At 33.7% G+C, this 12277-nt stretch overlaps 1 protein-coding gene across 2 annotated transcripts in view; it reads left to right on the top strand.

Annotated features, from left to right (window-relative positions):
• LOC128157124 (uncharacterized) overlaps positions 1 to 12277 on the top strand; it is a 36122-nt gene that overhangs the window by 11758 nt on the left and 12087 nt on the right. The window contains exons 2-3 of one of the 2 annotated variants that reach the window (XM_052819524.1): positions 8220 to 8300; positions 8474 to 8593. In XM_052819524.1, coding sequence (XP_052675484.1) covers positions 8220 to 8300; positions 8474 to 8593 — 201 coding nt within the window. Of the gene's footprint in view, positions 1 to 8200; positions 8301 to 8473; positions 8594 to 12277 lie in introns of those variants that run through there. The other variant, XM_052819513.1, reaches the window with a different exon arrangement.

Genomic DNA, 12277 nt, shown 5'->3' with positions numbered 1-12277 from the left:
ATTAATGTATTACTTAAATGTGTCTGAATGTTTTGATAATACTATAAAGTTCACGATTTCCGCCATTGTTAAACAAAATAGCCATTTACTGAATGTTCTGGGTAAATTAAAAGTAAATTATGGGCTATCAGGAAATCGTTTAGTCTTCGTAAACAGATCTTCTTCAGTACCGCTGTAATTGGGTCTCAGCGTCTTACTTAATACCTGTAAATACACAAAATGCCAGTATCATATAATACATAATTTTGCTTTTAAGATATTGCAAAATTTTATCTATGAAATAAGATATAATACATGTATTTCCTGAACATATAAATTTGGTTCCTTTTCCAAATATAATTTTAATTTTTTTTGTATTGTATTAAATGATACACGAAAAGCTTCCTTATCAAAATTCTAATTTGAAGTACAACATCTAACAAGATATTGATGTTTATATAATGATATATACTTGACATTGCTACGTCATATATGTACGTCTCTTCTAAGGGTTGTATTAATGTCAGAGTAAATTACATTCTTCAAATTAGAAAAAGCCCCAAACAACACAATATTTTGAAACAGATATATCATAGACTTTTTCTGACTGTATTGAAAAATTAGGGAACATTACCGTCCATTCCATTTATCTACACAATGCCTTTTTTTCGATGGATAGAAATCACTAGAAAATGAACCTTGAACGAGGTACCCTGAAAGTGGTTCCAATATCTAATAAAAGCATATGCCTCATGTAAATAAATAAATTATATAGAAGATATACTCTCCGAAGGAAAGTTAAACTACGTTCTTAGACTTAGCTATATCGTAAAGCTACGTTCATGACTTCTTAAAGAGATCTCGACAAACTGATCGCACATTAAATAATATCCAATATTCTATCCCATCGATTACAAAAAGAGTAATTAGTTACTTAATGAAAAAAATGTAAAATAGAGCACCGTGGCCATTTTTATAGCGTACTAAATCATGAAATTCTACTGAACTGAATCCTCTATGTTGATGCCAAAATGACTATTTTGGCCAATTTGTTTCTTGTTTGTATCACATAGTCAGGTATGTACGAAAGGTGTTTGACAAAAAGATTATTCCTTTTTTATCGACAATGTACTCTATCAAAAATCAAGGATTTATGCATCGCCAATTTTCAAGATCATTTAATGTCTCTTGTTTATGCATTTGAAAATTAAATCAAAGATGGTGCGATAAGACCAAGGTTGGTTTTAAAAAAAAACTATTACATCATTTATCAGTGTTGTGAAAACATGTTTATTCATTAATAATGTACTTGAACTTAACCAATTTATAAAATTGTATAGTGTTCTTTTGAGATGTACCAGCAATTATACATAGTTTTTATTCGAAATGAGTCTATATGAGAAAGACAGCATGGATGCTCGGTGTCTCGACTTGCCACCTGATCCCGGATGACACTGTGTTGATATATGCAGCATTTTCCCGTGACTTAACGCCTCGGCTTTTATATTTCAAAACAACATTTCTCGACCTCGATGGTTATTCTGTAACATTCATGAAAACTCGTACTTTATTTCTTAAAAAGCCTGTATAATTAGTCATAATTATCTTCTTAAACCAGTACACAAACCATTGTTTATAAAATTTGATTGAAATGAATATTCTATTATAAAGTCAATAATTGTAACGAAAATGAGGACCAATTCCTCCTTAAAAAACTAGTAACTTGCAAATATGAGTTAATCCAAAGTGAATATACCACAGGTTTACAAATGAGGTTACTCTGTTTGTTTGAATACGATAATCCTGTTTGTATAAGACAAAATAACTGAGAGTATGATTAATAAGCAACCAAAATTTAGAGTCATTCGCCGAGTTGTTTACATTTTGAATGTAGAAGTGAAAATTCCAGTTTTAGACCTAAAGTGAACGTGTGAAACGTAATGAACTGTTTATTTATGCTAAAAATGAATAAAAAGGCCGACAAATCATTTTGAAAAAGATTTTTTTACTGGTATACTGAACTATTGTAAACAAAAACAGGGCACGAGCTTTTTTACATGACAAAGAATTGATATCCCTGTATCTTGCTAATAACTCTACGACTGATTTTCAACTTTTATTTGTACATTAGCAAGGCATTCCTAGAGCATTTCAATAATGAAAACAGAAATTTAGAATTTGACCAAAATCCTGACAATGCCCATTTAACAGACGATGTCGCACTCTCTTCACAGCAGATAAAGATTTGAAAACCAGCCTGTTTGGTTAACTCATAGCTAACTCGTGTAGTCATAAATAGAGCACAAAAAGAACATTTAATTTGGGTGGGGTGATTTATATGCAAGGTTTTCTTCGAAACATTAAGCATTAAATGGCAAAAGTAAAAAGGGGAAACTCATCACGATGTTAAAATATACATTTACATATATGTATTTATTTTATATCATTCAGGAGATACATACTAACGTCAGACATAAAACTAGAACAAGAGGCCCATGGGCCACATCGCTCACCTGAGGAACAATAGGTATGATAAAATCAGCTCAATGGAGTCATAATACAAACTATCTGGACAATGTACAATAATAAATGTAGATCCTGTATAAATAAAATCCATTTTCCCCTGGATGTTCTTATGTTTATAATCATTAGTCCCTTTTCTAACAGGATGATTTTATAGTCATATCATATATTGAGTATTACAGTTCTCAAAAAGATTCCTAACAATAGTTTATATATGGGATATAAACGTACATCAAACTCTGAACCTTCTCGTGAGCCTGGGGCTAAAGTCTTAACAATTATAAGGAATCATCTGGCTGATTAGTTTCTGAGAAGATTTATAAAATTGTATAGTGTTCTTTAGAGATGTACCAGCAATTATACATAGTTTTTATTCGAAATGAGTCTATATGAGAAAGACAGCATGGATGTTCGACTTGCCACCTGATCCTGGATGACACTGTGTTGATATATGCAGCATTTTCCCGTGACTTAACGCCTCGGCTTTTATATTTCAAAACAACATTTCTCGACCTCGATGGTTATTCTGTAACATTCATGAAAACTCGTACTTTATTTCTTAAATAGCCTGTATAATTAGTCATAATTATCTACTTAAACCAGTACACAAACCATTGTTTATAAAATTTGATTGAAATGAATATTCTATTATAAAGTCAATAATTGTAACGAAAATGAGGACCAATTCCTCCTTAAAAAACTAGTAACTTGCAAATATGAATTAATCCAAAGTGAATATACCACAGGTTTACAAATGAGGTTACTCTGTTTGTTTGAAAACGATAATCCTGTTTGTATAAAACAAAATAACTGAGAGTATGATTAATAAGCAACCAAAATTTAGAGTCATTCGCTGAGTTGTTTACATTTTGAATGTAGAAGTGAAAATTCCAGTTTTAGACCTAAAGTGAACGTGTGAAACGTAATGAACTGTTTATTTATGCTAAAAATGAATAAAAAGGCCGACAAATCATTTTGAAAAAGATTTTTTTACTGGTATACTGAACTATTGTAAACAAAAACAGGGCACGAGCTTTTTTACATGACAAAGAATTGATATCCCTGTATCTTGCTAATAACTCTACGACTGATTTTCAACTTTTATTTGTACATTAGCAAGGCATTCCTAGAGCATTTCAATAATGAAAACAGAAATTTAGAATTTGACCAAAATCCTGACAATGCCCCTTTAACAGACGATGTCGCACTCTCTTCACAGCAGATAAAGATTTGAAAACCAGCCTGTTTGGTTAACTCATAGCTAACTCGTGTAGTCATAAATAGAACACAAAAAGAACATTTAATTTGGGTAGGGTGATTTATATGCAAGGTTTTCTTCGAAACATTAAGCATTAAATGGCAAAAGTAAAAAGGGGAAACTCATCACGATGTTAAAATATACATTTACATATATGTATTTATTTTATATCATTCAGGAGATACATACTAACGTCAGACATAAAACTAGAACAAGAGGCCCATGGGCCACATCGCTCACCTGAGGAACAATAGGTATGATAAAATCAGCTCAATGGAGTCATAATACAAACTATCTGGACAATGTACAATAATAAATGTAGATCCTGTATAAATAAAATCCATTTTCCCCTGGATGTTCTTATGTTTATAATCATTAGTCCCTTTTCTAACAGGATGATTTTATAGTCATATCATATGTTGAGTATTACAGGTCTCAAAAAGATCCCTAACAATAGTTTATATATGGGATATAAACGTACATCAAACTCTGAACCTTCTCGTGAGCCTGGGGCTAAAGTCTTAACAATTATAAAGAATCATCTGGCTGATTAGTTTCTGAGAAGATTTATAAAGATTTACCCTATATATTCCTTTGTTAAACTTTGACCCCCCCCCCATTCTGGCCCCACCCTACCCCTGGGGATCATTATTTTCACAACTTTGAATCTACACTACCTGAGGATGCTTTCACACAAGTTTCAGCTTTCCTGGCTGGTTTCTGAGAAGAAGATTTTTTAAAGATTTACTCTATATAATCATATATTAAACTTCGACCCCCCATTGTGGCCCCAACCTACCCGGGGGGTTATTATTTTCACAACTTTGAATCTACACTACCTGAGGATGCTTCCACACAAGTTCCAGCTTTGCCGGCGGATTAGTTTCTGAGAAGAAGATTTTTAAAGATTTACTGTATATAATTCTGTGTTAAACTTCGATCCCCCATTGTGGCCCCACCCTACCCCTGGGGGTCATGATTTTCACAACTTTAAATTTACACTACCTAAGGATGCATCCACACAAGTCTCAGCTTTCCTGGCTGGTTAGTTTCTGAGAAGAAGATTTTTAAAGATTTACTGTTTATATTCCTATGTAAAACTTTGATCCCCCATTGTGGCCCTACCCTACCCCCAGGGGTCATGATTTTCACAACTTTGAATCTACATTACCTGAGGATGCTTCCACACAAGTCTCAGCTTTCCTGGCCGATTAGTTTCTGAGAAGAAGATTTTTAAAGATTTATTACTTTTTATATTGATATGTTAAACTTCGACCCGTCATTGTGGCCCCACCCTACCCCCGGGGGTCATGATTTTCACAACTTTGAAACTACACTACCTGAGGATGCTTCCACACAAGTTTCAGCTTTCCTGGCCGATTAGTTTCTGAGTAAAAGATTTTTAAAGATTTACTCTATATATTCATTTGTTAAACTTCGACCCCCCATTGTGGCCCCACCCTCAGGTGAGCTAAAAGGTTAAGTTTACAATTCAATAAGTTGGTTTCTGGAAGAACAGACTTTGAAATTTTCGTAATAAATATTGACAAATTTTTTACTTTTTTAATCTTTAGCTTTTAAGATCTGTGTACAAACATAGAATTGTGAGCAAAGCTCTGTATCTTGCTTATAATTCGAAGCTTTACACTCAAATATATTTAGTAAATAGATATTGTAGGGTAACAATTAAACACAAGAAACATGCACTACATGTATAACAAATAATTTAAAGAACACAATTTATTTTTTCGAAATGAATCATATATATACATGTATATACCTACATATTTCCGTCAGCGATATCAAACTCTATTTAAACTGATTAACTCGAGAAAATGCCGAGCATCTCAACAAAACCCATTGCATTAATTTACCATTACGCAAAAGATAATGCCGAATTACCGATAGAATGAATTGTATTTCAGTACCCCTACATCAGATTTTGCTTAATTTGCGCAGGTAAACAGTTAACTGTTTGATTTACCGAAGTCTCTGTTTGATTTGATACGTAAAAATCACGAAATACAAAGCATAAATAATGAAAACGAAACGAAAATCAGAACTAGCTAACACCAACGTCATGTGTGAAAACGGTCAACGCATTGAAATATTTAGCCTTAATTTACTTCACAAAATCGGCACCAATATATTTTGCATGTTTCAAAAATTTCCCTTCATACGCGAACGGTTTCATAGCAAGCAAATTCATCATAGTCAGATCGACCCTTTTTCGTATAATGTCATGGCTGCTTTATACAAAGAGCCTCGTTTTAGAAGTATGGAATACGAGTCTTGGTAAAATGGGTATGCAAACCCGGGCCGTGGCAAAATAAAAGCCGGGGCAGATCGGCAATCGTCAATTTCAAATACGCATTATTTTGCAGCAATATTTACAGCGAATACAAATATACTGGTCCATCAAATATCCCGAAATTTTAATGAGATTGGCAGATTAATACCTGCCAATCTTTTGTTTTGCTCAGGCCAAGTCTTGCCTACCCATTTTATCGTATGCCGAGCCCGAAGCTATTAAACTGATTGAAACACGCCTTTCCTTTATTATTATTTTCGTAATAACTCAGATTTGAAACAGAATTAGCACTTAATTTTAGCAATTTATATTTTCCTTCCCATAAGGATACTTTATGCTAAACTACGTTGAATTGAACTCGGTAGTTCTTGAGAAGAAGATTTTTAAAAATGCACCCCCCTTTTTCTACAGTTTCAAGGTTTTCTCCGCTTTGAATACAGATCGGACTTTTATTTCTGCAATTTATATTCGCCCTCCCATAAGGATGCTTTGTGCCAAAATTGGTTGAAATTGGATAAGCAGTTTTAGAGAAGTTCAAAATGTAAAAAGTTTACAGACGGACAGACGGACGACGGACAAAATGTGATCAGAATAGCTCACTTGAGCTTTCAGCTCAGGTGAGCTAATAAAAACTGATAACAGTATACGTACATATATCATATACCTAGTAGTGTATCAGCCTTGATACACGTGTTTTGGACAAGGTGAGACAGCAACCGGGAGCTAGGGCTGTATCGCCCTCGGGGCTGATATTTCTCTGTCTCACTCAGCTTGTCGTTAAGGGGTGTATTGCCCTCAAATTTGAAATCGATAATTCTCATATATCTCTGCTTTATATTAAGACTAGTTTGTAAAATAACGATAGAATAACGAATAAATAATACAAAGCACCACCTTATACATCTGAATATTTTTATTTTATTGCCGAAAATTGAAAAATAATAATTCAAAAATAGCGCCAAAGAGTGATATGTATTCAAGTAAGGGGAGGTAACCTACACAACGGTTGTGTATTTAGAACAATATCACGCTTTAATTAATATCAATTAACATTTAAATTAATTATGGAGGATATAAAGAAGGATGGAACGAGACCTAATCTTAGAAAACCAGAGATTAGACTGTAAAATTTAAGTGGTTGAAGTAATGGCACCGCTTATGAACGTTCTCAAACAACTTGCTATACCAACTTATGGATTTTTATGAATGGAATCTGACAGGAAACTTACGAAATCCCAGTGAAAGAATTTTACTTATAACGAAGCTGCGTAGAATGGAAGCTTCTCTCAGCCCTCGGACGGTATCGCCCCGCGCCCTTCGGGCTTGGGCCGATACCAACCGCTCGGGCTGATACCAGGGCCGAGATCAAAACAACAGTGTGATATTCTATATGTATGCTTGATTAAACTAGTTTAACGTCTTCAGCATTTTGTCTTAGTCTAAATAAAAATCTTCATTTAAGACGTATTATTCCATTAGATTAAAGACGGAGTTGCATAAACGTTGAAGTACCCAATTATTTGCATTACTCATTCATTGATATTGCTAAAAACACAGGACTAAATTAGAGCATTCAGACATCTAAAGTACGACTGAAGGCTTTTTATTCTGCAGTGACCAAATGGCAGGTCATGCATATTTTCAGACATTATTAATAACAACAACACTTTCATTCGATGATATATTGTTTATTTTGCCCTTGTTAAGTCAAGTTTGCAATTAATTTTACAGAATTTTTATATAATATTTTTCGAAAATATACCTATTTGTCATTTCTACATGATGTGAATTACGCACGAAGTTAAGAACGTGTATATATATATATGTTTGCATCACTCATTCATTGATATTGTTGAAAGCACAGGACTAAATTAGAGCATTCAGGCATCTTAAGTACGACTGAAGGCTTTTTATTCTGCAGTGACCAAATGGCAGGTCATGTTTATAACAACAACAGTTTCATTCGATGATATATTGTTTATTTTGCCCTTGTTAAGTCAAGTTTGCAATTAATTTTACAGACTTTTTATATAATATTTTTCGAAAATATACCTATTTTTCATTTCTACATGATGTGAATTACGCATGAAGTTATATATATATATATATATAGCGCAACTAAATGATACATGTTGATGTTTTTTGAAGAGTTGTCTAAGAAGATGCAAGCAAGAAGACCCCTAGGAAGCTGTGCTATAATACTTTTCTTTATTATTCAGACTGCAACAGGTAATTAAGTATTTTTTTAAATAACGGTTTTGCATTTTTTTTTAAAACTTATCATTTTCTTGACATGAATTTTGGCAACTACATGTTTTATATTCTTTTCCATCGTTGTGATAAAAAAGATCAATTTTTTTTTCTTTTTATCTTTATTTAAATATCTTATTTTTTCCTGATAGGCGACCTTAGATGTTTACGAAAGGGAGGAAAATGTCAGGAGAATTCAATACCATGCGACAATTACCAAAAAGGGTTATGTAATGGTGGACGAACCAGACAGTGCTGTATTTCCAACCAAGGTTCTATTTCTCTTATTTTAAAACATTTTTAAAATAAATATTTAGTACACGTTTACTCAGTTTTGTAGAACATTAGACACAAAGATTTATTGTTTATGTAACATGTTACGTTCTTATTCGGGCATTCAGAAGTTGGAGTTCTATTCGCTTTTCACTATTCACTATTCGAATAGCGAATAGAATTCTGTGGTCGGTTCGCTATTCAAATTACCGTAAACATGCTAATAAACGTAAATTCAAAATTTAAAATAAATTTCCCTTTTTAATTAAACAAACAGTTTTATAGTAAAAATTATTACTTGCTGACCTGACCTGAACATTGACATAATGAACACGGCCAGTAACAGGCTTAGCTAGCCTGGCGAAAATTGGAAATTTCGTATAATACAATTATAATGGGATATCTTTCGAGGGGCTGGCTAACACCCTGTATCCCATATTTGGGCCTTCATATTTGGTGGGGATGGGGTCCCGGGGAAGCCCAGTCGACCCTCAAAAGGAATTGGGTTTACACGGCCAGTAACAGGCTTAGCTAGCCTGGCGAAAATTGGAAATTTCGTATAATACAATTACAATGGGATATCTTTCGAGGGGCTGGCTAACACCCTGTATCCCATATTTGGGCCTTCATATTTGGTGGGGATGGGGTCCCGGGGAAGCCCAGTCGACCCTCAAAAGGAATTGGGTTTACACGGCCAGTAACAGGCTTAGCTAGCCTGGCGAAAATTGGAAATTTCGTATAATACAATTATAATGGGATATCTTTCGAGGGGCTGGCTAACACCCTGTATCCCATATTTGGGCCTTCATATTTGGTGGGGATGGGGTCCCGGGGAAGCCCTGTCTCTTGTTGTGATAGGGTTTAATAATAAATTCAAAATAAATTATATATATTTAATTTTGCTCGTCGCCCTGTAATTTGATATTCATTTGTTTCATGTATATGTCTGATTATTTCTTTTGTTTTTGCTAAATGTTCATTCATTTTAAACTATAGGTTAAAAGGGGAATTTTGTTTAACTGTGGAGGAAATGTGAAGCAGATACTGGTCGTATTTCTGTTTTATTTTTGAGCGGATTTTTAAATAGGTTTAAACTGGTTTAAATGTAGGGGAGACATGTTTAGGACTCTTTCCAGACATTGCAGAATAAAAGATGTACAACTTACATAAAACATTTACTTAAACAGCCATGGTCGATCTCAAAAGTTTTTGAAGATGTGTCCCTTATTCGCTGTTTTTGAGATACGTAGGTCCCAATATACTCTCTAATCCCCGGCAATTCCCATACACTACGATAGGATTTGCAGCTATGTCCATGTAAATATTCAAGAGTTTATTTGATATCATACACTTTCCCTCTGAGTGAGATTTCATGTTCTGACATCCCCCCCCCCCCCCATTTCCATTATAAAATCGAAAATGAAAATTTCACAAAAGTCACAGTTTCGCATCTAAAGTGTTGCATGTCAATTACATAGACATAAGGTCTTCTATCCACACAATGAATGAAATAGATATTCTAAAGTTTATACCCCTCAAATACCCAACCAAACCTCACATTTACCCTTTTTTCTAAAATTTGACCGGGTCTTTCCTGCGAAACTATCCCACGCCACCTATCCTAATAAACAAAATATCCGTTTGTTGATATGACAGTCGAGCTCGCTTTCAATATTTAGAAGAAAAAAACGCGCAAGACACAAAATTGCCTATTATTTCCTAATCAACATTATGCATCAGATCCAAATAGTTTATAAATAAGCAGCAATGACCCCACCCCCACCCAACCCCAACACCTGAAATATGCCTTTCCTTCGACCAATTACTCAATGTTTTACAACATTTTATATAAAGGAGGCGGTATGTAAATGACATTAAGTAATTTTTTATAGATACCAGAGAAAAACCAACTGTACCTAGAGTGGACAACTATATGCGTATATCTAGAGTGAGGGGGTCAGACCCCCCCCCCCCCTCCCGGGGGAAAGAAAATAAAATTATTTTCCAGTCCCCTCCTTTTGGGTTGAATTTTCTTGATCTTGAAGGCATCCTCTCTCTCTCTCTTTCTCTCTCTCTCTCTCTCTCTCTTTTTCTCTCTCTCTCTCTCAATCCGCCCACTCTTTATCGACATGCAAAATGGTGATAGTTTTAGAGAACTGAACCTATGTTCCGGCAGCAAAATGTCAAATAATGTATCAATATCAATGACTAGTATTTGTATGCATTTATTTGTATATAAAAAAAATTGTTGTTAAAAGGGAAAAAAAACAATCCAGGAAAGGTGTGGCTTGATTACAGCCCCCCCCCCCCCGAAATATACATCATTGGCAGATAAGATAGTCTAAATTACTCTAAATTACCCTTTAATTTTTTTTATAAACAATTAATTCATTTGTTCAAACATATAGCAAATTCGTCAGAACTTAAATTAATTTTTTCTTTATTTGGTTCTAGGCTCTTTCACGCCGCAATACATACCAAACCATATTGTGTAGTGAGTGATTTTGCTTCGTTATAACCGAAAGTCGTTATAAATTCATTACATGCATATCTTACAATTTTATGCTATGCTATGGTATGCAATTTTAATGATATGCTATGAGATTTGTATGCTATGCTACGAGAAATTGAAATGAAGGGCTTAATGATATGGTATGCTATGCTATGCTATGCTATTGTATGCTATGAGATTTGAACAAAAGCGCCTCCATACACAGAAGAGTTCCACACTTTTCAAAGTAAAATACTAAGAAGCCAAAGTTTACCACAAATCTATCATGTGAACATTTATTTTTTCAAATAAAAACATTTAAAACCGAGTTGAAATAATGTTGTATGCTATGCTATGGTATGATATGACGAATACGATTCTATGAGATTATATGCTATGGTATGAGATTCCAATGCTATGCTATAAAATTTCAATGCTATGCTATAAGATTTCAATGCTATGCTATGCTATGCTATGGTGTATGTTGTAAAAGATATGCTTGAATTTACAACGTGCTATTTAGTCACGGGGAATGAAAATCACTTTACTGTAAGCGTCAATTCATTATAAGCGTGTTCTCTATTACTGTGTTTACTGTAGATCTATATGCTTTATACATGTATGTATATCTACATATACATTTATTTCACGCCCATATATAGATATTTAAGAAATAAGGAATTTTAAGGTGATAATTTCAGTCGGAATGAAAATCACTTCGCTGTAAACGTTAATTCATTATATGCGTGTTCTCTATAACTGTGTGTTTATTGTATATCTATATGCTTATTACAAGTATGTATATTTATATATACATGTATGCAACGCCTATATATAGATATTTAAGGAATAAGGAATCATTCTTTGAGTATTATGAGGTGATAATTTCGGTCGGGGCGTGGTCAAATCAATAAATTTGACCACGCTCCGACCACAATTAACACCTCATAATATTCATAGAATGATTACTTATTACTTATATTTACATTATTTTAAATTTGTACACTTTAAAACAACATTATTTTAAAACCACTATTATTTATGTAGCACATTCTATAATATATATTACTACGCGGCGCAGCCAATACCGTTTTTCGGTTATGCTATAAGACACGCCCATTTTGTGTCACTCGTGTTTTATGAAGTTATTGGGTTTTAGGGTTCAAAATTGATTCGTTATTGTATCACAGAC

The sequence above is a fragment of the Crassostrea angulata genome, chromosome 1 (assembly GCF_025612915.1).
Source record: "Crassostrea angulata isolate pt1a10 chromosome 1, ASM2561291v2, whole genome shotgun sequence".
NCBI classification, from domain to species: Eukaryota; Metazoa; Mollusca; class Bivalvia; order Ostreida; family Ostreidae; genus Magallana; species Magallana angulata.
Note: the sequence above shows the minus strand (reverse complement) of the source record. Positions and strands in the feature narration are given on the sequence as shown.